This window comes from Nyctereutes procyonoides, unplaced genomic scaffold (assembly GCF_905146905.1).
Source record: "Nyctereutes procyonoides isolate TBG_1078 unplaced genomic scaffold, NYPRO_anot_genome, whole genome shotgun sequence".
Classification (NCBI taxonomy): Eukaryota; Metazoa; Chordata; class Mammalia; order Carnivora; family Canidae; genus Nyctereutes; species Nyctereutes procyonoides.
Window position 1 is genome coordinate 124,705 of NW_026575117.1, and position 19,931 is coordinate 144,635.

General features: G+C 43.7%; 1 protein-coding gene and 1 long non-coding RNA gene across 5 annotated transcripts in view; both read left to right on the plus strand.

Moving 5' to 3' along the window:
* The window catches only part of DISP1 (dispatched RND transporter family member 1), a 165,436-nt gene that overhangs the window by 18,397 nt on the left and 127,108 nt on the right, over nucleotides 1-19,931 (plus strand). For 3 of the 4 annotated variants that reach the window (XM_055334009.1, XM_055334008.1, XM_055334015.1), the window contains exon 2: nucleotides 3,837-3,984. The exons of the other annotated variant lie outside the window; for it this stretch is intronic. Coding sequence is in view for 1 of the 3 variants with exons in the window: in XM_055334008.1 (XP_055189983.1) it covers nucleotides 3,978-3,984 (7 nt within the window). In the remaining 2 variants the exon portion in view is untranslated. The remainder of the gene's footprint in view (nucleotides 1-3,836; nucleotides 3,985-19,931) is intronic. 4 annotated transcript variants of the gene reach the window in all.
* On the plus strand, nucleotides 9,296-9,966 carry LOC129515237 (uncharacterized). The gene is made up of 2 exons (XR_008665542.1): nucleotides 9,296-9,374; nucleotides 9,619-9,966. It is a non-coding gene; the product is annotated as an uncharacterized LOC129515237 (long non-coding RNA).

The following is a 19,931-nucleotide window of genomic DNA, read 5'->3' on the forward strand; positions in this document are numbered from 1 at the left end:
CTTTGTCTTTTTAGACCAGTAATAATAAGTTTTGCTGACAGGGTGAAATTTTTTTTTTCCACCAAGGAGTAGAAGTCAGCACTAAAAGTGTTCCTCTTGTTGAAAATGTCTCTAATAATACTGGCTTCTACTAATTGATCCTGTACTATATGGTAGGTGCTGTGCTAGGCATTTAATATACTTTGTACTCAGTCCTTGCAGCAGCCTTATTTAAGGTACATATTCATATTTCCCTCTTATACAGGAGGAAACCAAATTTCGAAGAAATTAAGTAACTTTTCTACTTTTGTAACGCTCCTAAATGGTGGAGCTAATTGTAAAGCCTGTCTGCTTTTGATTGTATGTTCCGTGTCTCAAAAGCACCTTTAGATTCAGTGCCTACCCTTACGTACTTTCTGGAGAGTACGAGCAGCTTGTTTATTCTAGAATTCTCTTTAATATCCACGTATAGTAGCGTTTGTGAGCTGTTCCACTTAAACTTTTGTGAAATGCAATCAGTGTATTAGGGATAAATGTTTCTTTCAAGGGCATCACCACAATGAATGTAGCATCTAGCCCGAAGTAGCAAATGCTTGCAAACTATTTGCTGCTTGGATAAAAACAGTGACAACAAGAGAGGTGGTAGTTAGCGAGAGGGCTGTGCACAGAAGAACGGATTCCTTGGCGTGGGAAGCAGGACCTTTCTGGCATTGCCGCGGGCTGCGGGGCGGGGCTGGGCCCAGGCTGTGATGAACGCGCCCGAACACAAGGGTTTTCTGCTTTACAACCACAAGTTGTTGCCGCTGAAAAGGATAGTGAGTCATGATGAATGCATTTCTATTTGCTGCAAAGAAAATGTTTAATTCTTTTTAAACCGAGATAAAAAGACCGGTTTGAAATGCAGAGTAAATTAGTGGCTCCCGAGTGGTTGTGAGATTCCTGCCCCAGGAATGGGCTTCGTGCCGCTGATGCTGCCGCTGCCGGTGGTGGCTGCCGAGGCTGCTAGTTCCCGGTTCCGGCCCAGCTGGTTTCTGCCCAGTGCTGTAAGAATGCAGGCTTGCTTACCCATCTTCCCCTTAACCCCAGTTGTAGGATTTGGATAGAGCTGTTACTTTCCCTGAGATGACTTGGGTTTTCTCAGGCTGTCAGAGTTGAGTGCAAACCAAGCTTTCGGAGTTCTCTGCCCATGGAACAGGGAACTCAGCTGTTGAGATTCGGCCCCTGTCTCTGTCATCCTCCCCCAGCTGCTAATAAGGCTGTGAGGGGGCATGTATGGGATTGCTGTGGTCGCAGAACAGTTGGTGGTTCTTGATTCTTTTTGACTTTATTATGGTTTTTTATGGTTCCCTCTCAAGATCACTGCAGCAGTATATTGTAGAAAAATTTCATTAGCCCCTTAATACTGTGACCTAATTATTAGTAATCAGATCTCTGGGCTCAAGTGAGCAGATTAGTAGTCTTTGTTATGCCTTAATAATTTTTAATGATTTAATTCGTGGCTGTTTGGTATTGGATCTGGTTATTGTGTTTGCTGAATGCTGTCTGATGGGTATTAGGATTGCCTACTATCTGGGAGTAACTAAAATATAAATTCTTTAATTACTTACTGCATAAGGTGCTTCTCAACACTTCCGGTTGTGTGGTATTGTAAAATAATATTGGAAACAGGATAATAATAACGTGACTAGCTCACAGTTATTAGATATTTACTATGTGCCAATTCTTGTGGTAAGGACTTTTATATCTGTTATGTCTAACTTAATCCTTACTGTAGTCCTATTAAGGGCTACTAGACCAGCCTCCCAGATACAGAGACCGAAGTCTGTGGAAGCTAAGGGGCTTGCCTGTGTGCCACAGTCGTTGGGGCTGGGACTTGACCCTGGGCCTGAGCTGAGGGCTGCAGCCCTGAACCCCTCTGCCGGACGGCAAGCTCTGGGGCCTTCTGTTTTCTCCATCATGCAGCTCTGCTTCAGCTTTCTACTCCTAGGAGGCCACCACGTCATTTCCTATCATTCTGTGTATGCATACAGGATTTTCCATTTCTAGTCAAATAAAACTTTCATCTGTAGTCTTAGTGGTTGCCCCTTGGTTTCTTGCAGAACAGTTTCTTAGCATTTTTATTAAAGGTAAGAGGACTGTGTCACCTTGCTGACTATTTGGTGATTGCTTTACAGTTGGGGGTAGCCAAACCTTTGCTACCTGGTAGAAGCAAAAGGTAAAGCTTTCATAATTTATTTTGGGTTATAGTGTAATTTGGGGGGCAGATTTGTCACTGTAATTTATCTTAGCCGTAGAAATTAATTTCTGCTTGCTAAAATGTACAGATGGGAAAGTTCTGGAAGCATCCTGTGTAGAAGAGAAAAAAATCCACTCAGAATTTAAAACTGGCCATGGACAGTTTAACGTGGGGATGAGGGGAGGGCATTGGTGATCCATGGGTGGGTCGTTGAACTGAGGGTTTTTCACATTATTTTGTCTTTAGAGTCAACCCTTATAACACTATTATTGGGAAATAGTTGACTTACTAAGCTTTCACTGAACACTCTGATTTCTGGAGCATAGTTTCTAGATTCACAAAATAGCCCTTATACAACAAGATGTTACTTCACTGTATTAAGGGATTAGATGCTCATTCTGAATTTTGACAAATTTTAATTAACTGAAATGGGTTAACATCTTTGAGGTGAAATTTTTTTTTTTAAGATTTTATTTATTTGAGAGAGTATGAGCTGGAGGGAGAGGGGCAGAGGGCGAAGCAGACTCCCCACCCAGCAGGGACCCTGAGACCATGACCTGAGCAGAATTCAAGTCAGGTACTCAACCACCTGAGCCACTCGGGCACCCAAGATCAGCCTCTTTCTGATACAAACTATTTTTATTAGTGTTATAGTTCTGGGACTTGATCTTTTAACCCCAGAAATAACAGTGTTCAGGTTTACCCATATGCATTTATCTCGTTTTTGTTTTTTCTGTCTGACCATCCTTCCATGCTGTGTGCTCCGGCCCTGCCCCCCAGCGTTGCCTCCTGTCACCCCGTCTCCCCACTTAGGTTCTAGCCAGCAGGACTGTGCAAATGCCCGAAGAATGTGCTGCTTCCAGAAGTAGCTGCCCTTTAGATTCATGCTTTCCTTTCTGCCTTCGCACATTTCTCTTGCTTTATAGCTAGCTCTGCCTTACATTTAAAAAATAACTTTAAAATATATAATACAGCTTTGTCAGGGGGTCTCTGGCCATCGGGTTCACACTGCCATAGAAGTCCATGTTATCGCTCTGCTTGATTGAAGTGTTTTGCGTTGAACCTGGGGGTGGGGGGAGGACTCCCATACCCGTTCTTACTAACTGGCGAAACTCTTTCATTGAGAGTCCTAAAAAATAACTTGCTGGAGCCTGCCAGTGCCCTGGAAGTAACTTGTTTGAAAGGGAATGATGGGGTTCAGAACATGCTACCCCAAATATGGCACCTTGACATGTCAAATATTGTAAACCAAAGGAATTTGAGAACTGGTATTTGCAGGAAGGACTTTCTGACCTTCCCCTGAAGCAGGTCCTGCACCCAAGAGGTGCCCTCCCTAAACCCAGAGGGAAGGAGCATCCTTATCTCTGAGGATGGACGGATGCCAGGAGGAATTGGAATGAATAATCCTTGCTGAGTTTCCCCATTTTACTACCCTTCCTCATGCCCTTCTTTATCTCATCACATATTTCCATGACTCTATGGCTCATCATATCTAGTTTAAAAACACTTAGGTTTAACCTTTTCTTTGGTCTTAATTTCCTTATGAAGGCTCCTCTGTCACATAAAATTTATGTTAAATAAATCTGTATGCTTTTCTGTTGTTACCTGTTTTCTGTTACAGAGACCCAGCCAAAAATTTAGAAGGGGAGAGATGCTATATTCCTCCCCTACGGTGTCTGGTGGTGACAATGAGGGCATGGCTGGGACACCCCGCACACCCCAGAGTCTGCGGATGGGATCTTGGGAAAACTGACAGAAGTCCATGAAAGGTAAGCCTTCTTGCCACAGTCAGCTCTCCCAGATCTCTGTCCGTAGTGCCCAGTCTACACTAAAGAGAGGAAGGTGACATTTATCGTTGTCCCTTCTTTTCCAGATTCATATTAGCAGGAGGAAAAACCTTTGTAAACATCACATCTTGTGAATTTGGTTTTGGGTAACCATTGCTTATTGATCATTTCCCTCCCTGTCTCACTGAGTGTCCCGAGAGCTCGGCCTGGCTTTCTCCCTGCTGGGGCCCTGCAGGTGATTGGACTTGTGTGTGCAGTCGGTCAGCTGCAGGTTGGTGTCTCCAGGAATGTGGCATCTTCTTTATGGCTACTGTCCTACCCACTGTTGCCACCTCTCAGGGGTTTGTCTAAGTCCTTCTTTTGGCTGTCTTTACGAGTGGCTCAGGATCTTGACAGGCTTGTATCTTCTGCAGCCTCTTTGGGGAAGCCTGGTTGTGTCCATGTTTGAGCCATAGAAGGCTCATTGGTTTTAGGTCATAAAAGGCCCATCAGTTTAGTGTCACTAGAAATAGGTATACCTTTGGTTAAAAAAGGAGGAGGGAGTTCAGTACTGCCAGGAGTATTTACTGTTTGTCCTATCTGAAACCTGATTAAGATATTTTAAAGGATTTTTTTTTTTTTTTTTAAGAGAGAGAGCACAAGCAGGGAGAGGGAGAGAGAGAATCATAAGCAGGCTCCATGCTCAGTGCAGAGCTTGATCTTATGATCTGAGATCATGAACTGAGCCAAAATCAAGAATTGGACACTTAGCCAACTGCACCACCCAGTTGTCCCTGGGAAAAGTTTTTAAATATTTTCAAGACAGCAACTTACTCCCATTGTCCACTCTCTATAGTGAAGTTGTGGTCATCAGGATTGGAAAATTAAAATCATTTGTATTACCAAAGATGGAGAGGCGATGACATGACTGGTGTATCTTATAGTCTAGATGACTCCAATTTAGTTTGAGAAGATTATTATCCTTGTCAAGGATACAAATATAACCTAAGTAAAATTAAAGAATAAGTGACCCTTTCAAAATTTGAAATTTTCTTTTGTTCATTGAAACTGCTTCCGACAACTGATATGTGCCTTTTGAGTCACTGCCCACAATTTAACACAACATGGTTTCTGTGCTCTCAGAAATCTGTGAAAGAGCATAATATTAATTTAGTCTAAAAACAAATATTGAAACCCACAAGACTGGGATTTAGAATGCTCACGTTATGTATATCCATGGAACTTACTGCCAATGAAACACAAATAGTTGCACGTTAAGCCTAGATAACAGATTAATACCTGTCATTAACTGAATCCCTCTTGTGCACCTGGCACTGTACTAGGTGCTTTACACATAGGCTTTTTCATCTCAACAACTCTGCAAGAATTTTTTACAGCTCATTAAAAAAAAAAAAGTGAACATTCTCAAGAAGCGAGAACCTTCCCCAATATCGCATGTGTCATGTGTGATCCAGCCAGAAAGAGAGTCAGTTTATTTTCTGAAAAACTAACTGGAAGGATATATGTAGCTTACTAAACAGAATCAGACGGGCATTATCTTAAAATATCAAGTCTTAAGTACCATCTCTGGGTATACGAATCCTGGTTTGCAGGGTAGCATTGGGAGAGCATGCAGCGTGCGTGGTGTGTCAGGTGTGCTTGTAAGCTTGGTGAACACTCCTGGACTCTGACCGAATGTCTCCGCAGGGAGGCCTGTGCTCCCCACCCAGGATAGATTATAACTTTCTTGGACCCAGACCAGACTCCTGAATTGTTCATTCAGCTGCCAAGCCTGGATTCCTCTCTGTCCAGCTTTTACCCAGACACCCTTCCTTCCCATATTGATGTCCTCTGGATCCCCAGCTGTTACTTCATTCCTTTTCCTTGGAGGCAGACGGAGAACTGAAAGAGAACCATGTTGTTAACCTCCCGCCTCTTGACTAGTGGGGATTAGCCACAGAGAGTTAGCTTACCCATCCAGCTATAGAATAGGGCGCTCTGCTTTCTTTACACTCTTTTATTTCTAAAATGGAGAAGAATTAACCAAACTTCTGAGGAAAAGGGTCAAATAGAATATGGTGAAAAGTTCTTAAACTTAGAAATAAACAAACTGCGATAAGCACGTACAGCAGACATGGTTCTGCCCTTGGGGCGTCTGGCTTCCAGATGTGTGCCGTCGCTGGCCTTACGGGTGCTCGTGGCTCCCGCTGCCACCTGCCACCTGCATAGCTCGTTAGGATTTTGTAACCTGCTTCCTCAGCATCTTCTTCAGGCCTCACTGCAGCCTCCAGCAACAGGGATAATGGTCCCTCCCTTTACTAAAGAGAAAGCCAATGAAGAGGGCCTACTTCTTGCTCGGGGCTGCCTGGAGTCAAGCCAGGTCTTCTGGCTCCAGTTCTATTACCAGAAGAATCTCTGAGGACACATGAGTCTGCTTTCTGTCAAGAGCTCGGCTTTATAGCAGCTGAGACAAATGCGTCGTAACTCGTCATCCTGCCATGCTGTCCTCATGGTCGTACGAAGAGGGCGGCACCTGCAGAGCCATAGACGCCGAAGAGCCTGAGCGGGCCGCTGAAGAGCCTGAGAGGGCCGAGCCTTTCCTGCTGACCCTCGGGCCAGGCCCCAGCTCCCGCGCTGCCGAGTCCTGCCCACTGTCCGGCAGTGCCAGAGACGACGGTGGTTCCACTAGTCCTGGAGGCTGGCAGTGAGGTACCCGAACGTTCAGTACGGTCGACCGAGGTTAGAGCCCGTGGAGTGCCCTTGAACAGAAAAGTAGGCAGCCTGGAAGGATGGACTTATTCTTCGGGAAGATAGGGCCCTGTGAGGCTGCAGGTGGGCCTGCTCCCTGCTGGCCTCCCGCCTCCATCTGTACCAGCCTGTGGAAGCTCTGATTCCGCTGTGCTTTCCAGCTCAGCATTCGAATGAAGAAAACACCAGCAGTGACAAAACAAACCTCCATCCACCTTGTCTGCCTGAAAATGGCGCCCTCTCTACTGGTAAGGGCGGGATTGCGGGACAGGCCCACCCTGCCTCCCGCTCCCTCCCCCAGCCGCAGCAGGGGGACAAGATTGCTCTGGTTAATTCTGGCTTTGCATTTGACTTATTTAAATGTAAACCTGAAAATTTTAACCCAGCTTAACGTATATTCATTTTCATGGTAGATTTAACTTAAAATTCATTCAAGTGTCCAAAAGAAATAACAATTAGCTAAAAACAACCTTTTGTTTAAAAAATTCTCAACTGAGAAACTGGTAAGTGAAACACTAAAATTTTTGTTAGTGATGATCAAATAGGTTTTTTTATGTTTAATGATCTGTAATCAAAACTGAAAGTTCTTATTGAGACCTTAAACATTAGAAAATTTGATAACAACTTGGTGATTTGACAGATTTATCATCACAGATCAATCGGAGAGGTTGCTCAGGGTCACTAAAGCATCAGGCAGCCAATCAGGACTTAGAGCTGTGTTCCAACCTGCTCTGTTCTTCTGCGTAGTTGGTGCCTGGCGCATGGTTCATATTCACTTGGTCGACAAAAGAATCAGTGATCAATCATCTGAATGTTTCCCAAGATGTAGTGTCCCCTCAGGATGGTACTCACTGTCCTGCAGGTCCTAGCCTCAGTCTCCTATACCCTGATGTGGGTCCAATGCACTACGACGACACTGGTCCCTGAAACACATCCTGCGATTACCCCCTTCATTCAGCCTCCCTGTATGTCCTATACATCTACACTTCTCCAAAGCCCACCCTCAGTTTCCCTGCAGCTCAGGTCATTATGTCCATAAATTTTTCTCCAGTCCCATTGTCCTGTGATAATCTCTGAATCACTACAATACTTACGCGCAGCAAGTACAGGATGTGAGGTTGTTGAAGATTGGGGAAAAGAATTTATTATGGCTATTTATAAATTCTAGCCAGCATCACACATAGGTCTGTATACATCATGGATATTTAGTATATATTAAATAAATTTAGGAATGCCTTTTTTGTCCAAAAGTAAACTTATTGTCCCCAAAATACTATCCACATATTTTACACATCATTACCTGATTACTGAGTAATAGAATGGAGTAGTAGCTCTTATCGGGTAATAATGCTGCCATTCAGTGTTAACATAACCCAGTTTTTAAGAAAATTGTCTGAGAAGCATTTCATATTAGCACGATTAAAGGCCAGAATATTAAAGGTTCTACACAACTAGTATGTACACACATCCTGCATAAGAAAAAAGGACCCACAAACCGTTTTTAGAGGAAACATGTTGAGAACCTTACATATACATGAATCCAAAAGATCCATCTGTTCCGTGTGCCACCATAACAGCCTTTGCAGGTTCTTCACAAACATGGAAACCATTCTTTAGAGATTAGGCTCCTTCCCCATTAAAAGAAAATAAAAGGACAAGGAGCAGAGGTTATCTCAAGATGCTGACTTGTCATCTGTAAAAGACAGCCGCAAAATACCATACACAGTGTTTGATTTTTTAAAATGTCACGGCCGGTTCCTTAGCACAGAGCTGACTCTGCTGGTGGCAGGGGCCATTGGGGGGGTAGACAGCTAAACAGTACTGTACAAATGTGTGCATTGAAACTCTCTTTAAAGAATGTGAAGGGGAAGGGGACGGAGGGAGGGGAAAAGTTTCCAATATACATACACAGATGGCACAGTCTTTTCATGGCAATGACCTGAGCCCCCAAAATAAAAAGGAAAATCTACTTGCAAAGGGTCCTTTGAAAGAGTTGATGGATTTCATGGTCCGGTTACACGGTTTGTAGGACTCGAAGATATTCAAGTCTGTGGTAAACACCAAACTGCATGACTCCCTGGAGGAAAAAGCACAGAGAAAGCTGTAGTAGTTCACACTGGCAGTGCAAAGATGGGACTTAAGTAGTTAACCTCACCACTTAAAGGCAAGCGACCGTTTTCCTTCAAATGCTCATCTTTTCTCTTAGCACAAACTGAAAACCGCTGCCAACTACGTTAAATTAACACCGCCTGCTACAGAAATAATTTGATAAAGCATTAACCTTAACCCATTAAAAAATGAGTTAAGCATCTTTCCTATTAAAATTGTATTTTAACAATGAAGGTAATCACATTGTAAGATTATCTGAAAAAACGAGTCTAGTAAACACTGCTCTAAAATTATTTTCTGCTTTTAGATGCCCTCTTAATATTTATTGGTAAATAAGGAGAAGAGATGAAAAATAGAACAGACGTCGTTTTTGATAATGCATTTTTTCTCTTAAAAACATGAATTAAAACAGATTCGAGAAAAATTTATCTAATTTCTTTTAATAATAATAAAAAAGCTGTTCTTGAGCCTAAAATCTGAAGACAGCTGATGAAGTACAGTTATCTCTTTGAAGATTACTGAGGCCCTTGAAGAAGGTAAATGCTCAGAACTTTGCAAAATTCTGATACAAATAAGTTTTGACATGTTCATGGTAACTTTAGGCTTAATATTATAAGTATTCTTAAGAGTATTGCTCCTACATAAGCTTTACACATGGCAATTGATGCTCAGCATAAGTAATTCTTGGCTTCTGTTTATCTCAGAATAAGATGCAAGATAAAACAATACTTAATGCCTCATTAAGATATCTGTTTCAGACTTTTCTCTTTCTTCCTCTAGAGGACGGTCAATATAAGCCTGCATAAAGGGGAGTATTCAAAAGTTTTCTTTGGAAGTCATCTGGTGAAGACTTCTCATGGGGAGAAAAAAGTCGACTTCACTTCTACCTTCCTAAGTTCTCTATAACAAAAGAAATTAATGAAAGAGGGACGCCTGGGTGCTCAGTGGTGGAGCGTCTGCCTTTAGCCTAAGGCGTGATCCTGGAGTCCTGGGATCAAGTTCTGCATCGGGCTCCTGCATGAGCCTGCTTCTCCCTCTGCGTGTGTCTCTGCCTCTCTCTCTCTCTCTCTATCTCTCATGAATAAAAAAATAAATAAATCTTTAAGAAAAATAAATTAATGAAAGAATGCATACAAATTTATCTAATACAAATTTTATGTGATACAGGAGGTTTCAGAAGGAAATGAAGACCAAAGAAATGGTTAAAACTTGATTTTTATCCTAGGTTTGATCAAAATTAGAAAATGAAAAATATGATGGGACAAAAACAAGTATGAGCTGAGAGTAGTAAACAAGAAAACAGGGTCTTCTCAGTGTCCCTCTGTCTTTGGAAAGAAGTATGCTCCTCTCTGGATCCAGGGAGGGCACCTCTCGTTTGAGCATCTTATGCTCTATCAGGGGAAGTCCAGATAGTCATTTCTGCACGTGCCATTTCTTACATTCCTTCAGTTTGTAATATTCAGCATACCAAGGTGCCATATTCTGGGGTAGCATGTCCTGAACCCTGTCATTCCCCCATGAGAAACTTTCCCAAGAAGTCTCCTAGTCCAGACCTCGAGTTGGTAGACTGTCCCATAACCCATGGAACCAGTCTCAGTCCTGGGAAGAGGTCAGTCCTGTCAAACAGTTGTGTCTCGTTTCAGGAAGTGGTAGTATTATCAGGTGGAGTAGATGCCTACCTGTGTTAGGTCTTTCCATGGTATGAGCAATCAGGCACTTAAGAAAGGATATTTTTCTAGAGACAAAACAACAACAAAAAAGAGATTAGGGCAGCCCTTGTAGCGCAGCGGTTTAGCGCCTCCTGCAGCCCAGGGCGTGATCCTGCAGACCCTGGATCGAGTCCCACGTCAGGCTCTCTGTATGATGCCTGCTTCTCCCTCTGTGTCTCTGCCTCTCTCTCTCTCTCTCTCTCTCTCTCTCTCTTTGTCTCTCTCTCTCTCTCTCTCTCTCTCTGTAACTATCATAAATAAATAAAAATTAAAAAAAATAAAAAAGATTTGTTTGTTTTAGAACAAACTCTAAACTCAGTTTTTGAGACCAGAAGGCAGGCAGTCAAGATTTCTAGATAATTGGACTCAAAGCATCTTTTAGATGGTGGAGTGAGGGCAGGCAGTGACGATCTGACAGATTTTCCTGATTTGCAGTTTGAATGTCTGTGGCGTCATCACGTGTTCCAGTGAACTTTCTGAGTGGCCTACACAGCTGTAGGCAGGAAGGTTGTTCGCATGATCTGCTGGAGTGATTTCTCAGAAGTTTAAATCAAGCCCACTATCCTCAGCTCGCAGGGTTTCAAGAAGAGGACAGTTTGGGTTCTGTAATTCTGAAGCGAAATTTAGGGAGAATTTAGAAGTGTTTAGAAATTTAGTGGGAGAAAAATTAGAAATGTTAGTTTAGAGAATTATAGCCAGATTTTGGAGAAAGCCAGAAGAATTCAGGATCCAGTCCTATTTTATTGGTAGATAAGTATTCTGTTTGCCAAGTAAGCCTAGTCTCATTAATTTTGGCCTGATTATTTACACAAGTGCAGCAAGAAAAGTGATAATATAGAATCAAATTTTTAAGTTTGCTTTGCTAGAACTTTCAATGAGGAGTCTCAAATTAGATTTAAAAGCTTCTCATGACTAGGAAGCCAGGCCAAGAACTTGCCACTGGATTTTGCCTTATTGCCTATAGATTTGGCTGAATTCCTGTCTTCCTGAGATTCCCACAATATTTCATGGTTCCTGAGCACCCTAGGAAGTGACATTCCATACTCATCTGTAAGATTGGAAAACCTATAAGCCAGTTACTAGGCCAATTTTTTCTCCCAAGAGAGTTTTATTAGCACTAGCTCCCTGAAGACATCTTTGTTCCTTAAATCTGCCTGGTCGTATCTAATTGTATACATCATTCTCAGATATGACAGTTGAGTCAAAGCCTTGGTAATATAACCAACACTTTCGATTAGTTCCTGTTACAAGGAAAACCGATTTTTATTGGACTTAGGCAAATAACTATATTGTGATGAAAACAAAAATATTAAGAGGTTCTGAACACTGAAGGACCAGAGAAGGAAGAAAACAAATTGTTTCATCTCTGTCCACAAAACCATACTTTACCAAATTGTTGTAAATTACAGACCATTTAAGAGGAAACCCAAATAATAAAAAATGAGCAATGTTTCAAGCAAAAAGTTAAGTTACAACCTTCCTCATCAGTTCCTTCAGTCTCATGTAATTAATTCTTGTTCTAGTTGATCTTTGATTAGCAGTCTTATGACCCCATCAGCTTCATTAGTTTGGAAAATTAGTCTACTGGCATGGTCTCAAAGGAATGGCATCATTGGGCATTCTTGCCTGTACCTGATTGTAAACATGTTCAGAGAAGGATCAGGAGTAAAAACAAGTCTTTTGTCTGTGAATGACAAAAGACTGTAAAATGGCCATGGTTAAAAATCTGATAAGAGGTTATTCTAATGTAACTGACAAGGAACTTTATTTCAGTGAGATATGATACTTTAACATAATAACCAGAATTATGACTGATAACATGATGCTAAACACATCATGAACATCAAAAATACTGACAAATTTCTGTGAACTTCATGCAGTTCTGAAATACTTATATTAAATAGCATATATCTGTACGAATATAACCAAAAGAAAGTTTATCATCACTTCTTGGACAACATTTCCCATGCAGTTTAATATATCAAATAAACCTAATTAGTTTTTTTAAAGAGTTTATTTATTCATGAGACACACACACACACACACACACACACACACACACACACACAGAGGCAGAGACACAGGCAGAGGGAGAAGCAGGCTCCATGCCAGGAGCCCGACATGGGACTCGATTCTGGGTCTCCAGGATCACGCCCTGGGCTGAAGGCAGGCGCTAAACCACTGAGCCACCCAGGGATCCCCAAAACTAATTAGTTTTAACATCTCTTTCAAAGTGAGAGACAAATCCTTTGAGATTTTTCCAGGGACCCTCTTTAAAATATCAAAGTTAGTTTAGGTAGAAAAGACTATCTAGAATTTGATTTTGGAAATCTTGTCAAAAATGTCAAAAGATTTGAATGCTTGATTAAATAGTACCATAGATCATTATAATATACTTCATTACTTAACCAGAGTGACAAAAAAGTGCTTAAAGACAAATACAGAAGGTAACATAGTTGTGAACAAACCCTTAGCTCTCTTAATATGAGAAGATTTGGTTTTCCTAAATAATCAAAGACCTGATGAAGACAGCATGAAGCCCAGAAAATCATTCTGATGACATGCAGAACTTTGGTTCCCCAGGAAAATTACTTAAAAGATTTTTTTAAAAATTGCTTTTTCAGTTTCTTAATGTAAGCAGACAGTAATCCAAGGAAATTTGTCATTCTAGTTTTACATCAGTATACCTCTGATATTAAGGTTCATCTTTTTTGGGGCACCTGGGTGGCTCAGTGGTTGAGCATCTGCCTTTGGCTCAGGTTGTGATCCCGGGGTCATGGGATCTGGTCCCACATCAGGCTCCCCACAGGGAGCCTGCGTCTCCCTCTGCCTCTGTGTCTCTCATGAATAAATAAAATCTTAAAAGAAAAAAAATTTATCAGACAGAGAATGCATGGGTGCAGAGGGCAAGGGAGATGGAGAATCTCAAGCTGACTCTCTGCTGAGCGCGGGGCTCGGTGTGGGGCTCAGTCTCACCACCCTGAGATCATGACCAGAGCCAAAATCAACAGTCCTATGCATACCTGGCTGAGCCACCCAGGCACCCTCATCTTTTGTTTTTTAACTTACAAATAAATCTATTTAATCTTAACAGCTTAAACACAATAAAATTCCTTTTCCTCAGACCTTCTATAAACAAAAAATTACTCAGTTGGGGCTCCTAGGTGGCTCAGTTGGTTAAGCGTCCAACTTAATTAACTGCCATATTCTGTAGCACGACTATGAGCTGTCCGCCACATACTAACAATCTGTAGTTTGTTAGCAAATATATGAATATACAACTTCACAATTTCTAGAGGCATATGCTTCCTCTAAGTATAGCTTTTCAGCGTGGCAAAGCACATGTTTGCTTACAGACGTAAGTATATTCTGTCTCTACCAAATTTAAGAAGCAAAAAGTACATAAACTTATAATGAACAATTAATGTTTCAGTGCTTTAAGGTATTTGGAAATGGTCAAGATAGTCAATGACTCTCCATCATTTAACTTATAGCTAAGTTTCTAAAAAAATTTTTGGAAACTGTTTTTAAGTAGACATTATAAAACAATGGTTTTTAAAAAGCTCATTTATAAGCTTTTATCCCACTTACATTAAATCACTTATTCTTAGTAGTTATTTATGAATTGCTCATGAACATTTTGTGAGATATTAAACAAGACCAGCCATCATTTTAAATTATTTTTCTTCTGGACAAATCAAGCAAGTATGAAAAATATGTGATTCTCCCACTCTTTTTTTCCTCCCCCCTCCTCCTCCTCCATATTCTTCCTTCTTCCTTTTTTTTTTTTACACTGTTGTCCTTGACATACACCAAGTAATGTATTTTTATTGTACATTTTGTTCCAGGTTGGGTTTATATTTCATAATCTTAAAACATTTATTAGAGATAACATAAGCTTGTGTGACTAGTAAACCTAAGTAGAAGAAAAAAAAAAAGCCTTTATGGTGCATTATATTTAAGACTGACAGCCCTAAAAATATACCTGTTTTTATCTTATCAACAATTGTAAAGCTAGCTTTATTTACCAAAGCTTATCCCAGATCATGTGAACTTAAAAAAATAAAAGTTTGGGTTGTTTCTATATTTCTGTGAATTTTAGAAATAATTTATGTAAGTGCTCATTTATCTCTAAGTCAATTTTAAAAGCCCTCCTTTATGAGATTTTATAAATTAACCTGGTAATAACTTCCAGAGGTAGAATAATATCACATATCCATAATCTACACACATATATATAGACAGCACAAAGATTTCATAGCTTTTATTCCAAAATTTTGCTGATGTTTTAGTAAAACTCACTAGTTTTTATCCATTTTATATCTTTATCTGAATTGTGTTTCTGACAAATAGGATAAATTGAGGGTTACCTACTCAGCATGAGGACTAATGACTTTACTAATATTTTTGGAAAAGGCTCTTAAGAGTTTCATTTGCCTTGACGTGTAGTCTCATGGAGGCTGTGAAGTAGGTTTTAGGCAGGTGACTGAGGAGATACTGCTGTCTCAGTGGCTCCAGTGCTCATCTGGGGAGAGAAAATGTTACATCAATTTCTTATTAGCCTTTTTCCTTTCAGTCTGACACTGCTTTTGAAGACCGTGAGGTCACTGAGAGCAGGAGGCCTGAAGTTCAAGTACCCCTTGAACTCAATCCCTTGAGATTGAGGCCCGTGTTGAGCTTCTTTCTGGGCATGGAGCCTGCTTAAGATTCTCTCTCCTCCTCCCCTCCAAAAAAACAACATAAATAAAAATAATAACTGCCCCAATTTTATTTTATTTTTTTAAAAGATTTTTATTCATGGCAGAGAGAGAGAGAGAGGGAGAGGCAGAGACACAGGCAGAGGGAGAAGCAGGCTCCATGCCGGGAGCCTGATACAGGACTTGATCCCAGGACCCCGGGATGATGTCCTGAGCCGAAGGCAGACACTCAACCACTGAGCCACCCAGGTGTCCCCATATTTAAAAACCATATTTCATTTTCTGCAAATGTACCAAAGTGGTAATGTATGACCAGACTTTAGGATTGATCTCCTTGGGACTAGAGCTTTGTTATCACCTGGAAGAAAAAATTACTTAAACCATTTAACATGTGGGAATGACTATAATTATGACAGGACAAACCTTGCTCTCACTAGAAGATAGGATAGGGTAGTGAAAAAAACCCCACTAGAATGGAAATTGTAGGATCTGTACTTGCCCCATTTTTTCCCCACTAACTGGCTGTAGGAACTTAAGCTCCGAGTTAGTATTATCTGTAAAATGAGGGACTTAGAAGTAAATATTGAGGGTCCCTTCCAGATCTAGCTACATAGACTGTGTACAGATGTTTGTTATGGAAATAGGTTCTGCAGATGGAGATCGAGAAGTCCCACATTCGGCCGCCTGTGAACAGGTGAACCAGAACAGTTGATGGTGTAATGCAGTCTAAGTCTGAGGGCCTGAGAACCAGGGAGGATAGTGAAGGTGTAAGTCCTGACTTGAGTCCAGGAGTGCTAGTGCCTGAGGGCAGGAGAAGATGGATGTCTTGGGTTAGATGGGGCGAATTCACTCTTCCTCTACGGCTTTTGTTCTTTGCAGGTTCTCAAAGGATCCGATGATGCCCACACACATTGGGGAACACAGTCTTTTTTACTCAGTTCACCAATTCAAATGCTAATCTCTTCCAGAAATACCTTCATAGACACACCCAAAAATAAGGCTTTACCAGCTGTCTGGCATCCCTTGCTCCAGTGAACTTAACACATAAAATTAACCAGCTCAAGTCAACTTGGCATGTGTATGCATCTTCTTAAAGATATTTGCAGAATTTTGTGCTTCATGTACATGTTTACTTAGTATATGTCCTCGTACACACATTTGTAACAAATACGACCAATACAGACCTTATTCCTGTAACTGGTCACATGGTCGTAGCTGGTATTTATAACTCCCTTCACTTGCTGCCCATTCTGTATTCCCTGTGTCTTCCGCTGGCACCTCACCTGGTCGTGGCTCTTTACCTGATGGAGTGACACAAGCCTTCGTTCCTGAAGGATCTGCGGCGTTAGTAGTCCTGCCGGGATGGCATTGTAGTTTACATTGACCTTAATTCTGGCAACACTAAGAGATAATAGCCTAGGGGATCTCCTGATCCCCAGACATACTGGTACACCCATTATGGACTTGCTGTCCAGTTCCCCCTACGTAGTGGGGATCCTGGATCTTCTTATCCACTTGATTGTTAGAATCCTCCTCTGCTGAAGTTACTCTTTGCTGAGTACTCACATGGGACACAGATAGGTTTTGCCCATTCAGAGAGGTCTGTTCCATATTCATCTTGGTTACCAATTTTCTGATTATCGTTCTCCCATTTCCGTGACCATCCAGCCAAACCATCGGTGGCAGCCCATGAATTGTTAGGTTTAACCACGTCTGGCACAGGACACACCTCGGTGCACTGCACACAGTTCTGTCCGCTGAGGGGATTTCCCTTCCCTGCTTTCCTTGAGGAATGCCCCGGCGAGGAGGCGTCGTGGTGGAGCTGTGCACTCTTTGGCGGTGCCTGCTTAGCAGCAAGACGCACCTGTAAACCAGGCCTGAGTCTTTGTCAGTGAATCAAGGGGAACCCCCATGAAGCTGTAGGTGCAGGCTGGGAGAGAGAAGGCAGGGTAGCCGCAGTGGGGGCCGTGGGCGTTTGGGCCACTTCGTGTGTCTTTCTTGTGTTTTCAAGGCCTGCTTGGGCCTGATCTCTGTGCCACTTACATTTGACGGTGGAGCATGGCTGCGCACGCCCAGCGTATGGCTTGGTGGGTCATTACACTCCCTTCCTGATGGGCAGCACTCCCTCCCTTCCAAATTACTCAGGGTAATTTGAGGCCAAGTGTTTAATTGGTACTAAGGCCTAGGAGCAGGCCAGGAGTGTGTCTTGAGAGTGTGAGGATGGTGGCAGGTCCTTGCTCCCAAATCCTGAAGGCCTGTGGCGACTCACCGATGGGGGCCTGCCAGGTGCTCCAAACACATTCTTGCCTGCCGCTGCCTCCGCAGATGCCATGGGATCCTCTGGATCACGGGACCCAAAGGGCAGGGCCCCAGTCAAACTAACAGCTTTTCAGGTCACTTGGTAAATGGGCTGGAGTCGCACGCCCACATGAGGAGTGGGTTCCCTCCAAAATCCAAATCGAGGCAGGAAGGCTGGAGTAGTTCTTACTCTTCCTTCAGTGGAACCCGGTCAGCACAGTGCCATCAATGTATGGACCCATGGAAGGTGCGGGAAGGAAAGCCGATTCGGGTGTCCAGGAAGTCAGCTATGCTTACAGCTGAAGAGGTGATGTACTCCCGAGGCCGGACAGTGAGGGTACCCGGTTCTGGCGGGGCCTGTGGACCAGGCGGGGGAAGGTATTTGCTGGATGGGTCGCTGCCCCCCAGGCCCCAGCGGGATGCGTTGGCTCCTGCGGTGGAACCACTCCAGCACAGCAGCGATGACCAGTTCCCACCCGGTCGAGCTTAGGGCGGCCCCTCGTTCTCCGGGGGCATCTGCCTTCGGCCCAGGGCCACATCCCGGGGTGGGGGGGGGTAGGCATTACCACCCTGCATCTTTCAGCTACTTGGCCATAGCACTAAGTTCTGCAGTCCCTGTGGGATGTGGTAGGGGATGTGCTGTTGTTTCCGATTTGCCGTTCTCCTAGGTTTGGGCAGTCCTGCCACTTCCACGTGGCTTTCCCGCCGCAGGAGCCCTCGTTACACGGGTCAGGGAACCAGTGTGCGTCCTTCTGTTAGCAGCAGCTCTGCCAGCCTCTAGGTGTGCGTGTTCCACTCACGCCTTCCGGCACAGGGGCCGTGGCACAGGGTGGCCTTGGGGACCCCCCGGACCCGTGTGACACAGGCCTGGGCCAAAACTCCATTGATGCCCTGAGCCCGCATAGGCCCCCGCTCTGACTGGAGGGCCACATGACGTTTGGGTTTCCTGGAGTTTGTCAGTTCAGGGCCAGTGTCCATGAGTCCTTAAAAGGTCTGATTGTTTCCTTTCCCAAATCCACAGTTAACGTTGGCAAAAGCCCGCGTAGGTGCCTTTGGGGGGAAGGCTGGGGAATGATTGACCGTCTTCATTTTTGCCCTGTGCCAGGGTCCTTCCTCAGGGGGATTGGGCTTCCCCTTATTCAAGGGCTCTGGATCCGGGGGCTCAGCTCAGCATCTGACTCAACGTGGGTCTTGGTCTCAAGGTCAGGAGTTCACGGCCTGCACTGGGCTCCACACTGGGTACGGAGCCTACTTTTAAAAAGTGAAGCCGGGGGCCCTCTGGCTTAAGTGTAGGAGTTGATGGGGGGCCATGGCTCTGTGTTAGTGGTTTGAGTTGACTTTTGTTCTCTTGACCTAGGTCGATTCTGCTTATACGGGTCAGGTAAGACCACAGTAGACCTCATGTGGATTCCTCTTCTAGCAGCACCGTGGGTCACTAGCCCGTGCCGTGGCCCTAAGTGAGTCCTGCCGTTCCGCTTGCTGTTCTGGCTGCCCCCCATTTGGCTGTGGCGCACCCACTTTGCCTTTGGCTGCTCGGGGTCTTGCTTGGCACCTGCCACCCCGGGACCGGCCACTCCCATTGGTTTTAGGTTTTCCAGCTGAGTTGGTTGTAGTTCTCAGTGTAAGGTCTAGCCCACGTAGGAAGGCAGCTAATGGAGTCCTTCAAGGCTGCTGCCCTCCCCCCAACAAATTTATTTCTCAAAGTATTGGTGAAAATCCTGTCTTCTGGATTCAACCCTGCTGAGCAAGCAGGTCCTAAGTGAAAAATCTGCTCTAACGTCCCAGCCTCCCTGCGCCTTTGGCTCCCTTCTTCTGCGTTAGACCAAGGGAGCTTGGGCGGTTCCAGTTTGCTCGCAGTGCAGCCTCTGCTGACCTCCCTCCCTCCGACCAGCCAGCGGCCCCGGAGCCTGCACTGACTCCTGAGCGGCATCATTACTGCTCAGTATCTTTGTGAGCCCGTAGCAGTAAATCCAGCCTGATCCAACGTGATGTTTCTTCCACTATCATCCCACAGCCCTAAATATCCATTTCTACACATGTTCCTTGGATTTCTGCTTGTATAGATTTAGAAAACCCAAGTAATTCTTTCGAAATGCAGCACCGTTCCTCATGACCCACATGCTGTCTCCCACGTTTAGGGACGTGATGGGACTCCACTGTAGTTGCCAGTCTAGAAACACATATGGGTAGGAGAGGGGAGTCCTGAGGACAGTCGGCATTGTCTTGCATGACTGCTGCCTCTGGGGGGATCATTACTGTTTCCTTAGGCAGTGAGGGGCTGAGCCCCTCAGATAGAAGTGGACAGGCCGATCCTGCTGTGGGTGGGGAGGCCACTACTTCTGGACACCCAGGAGTGTCTGGTTAGAACCAATCCAGTTGTGCCATATTT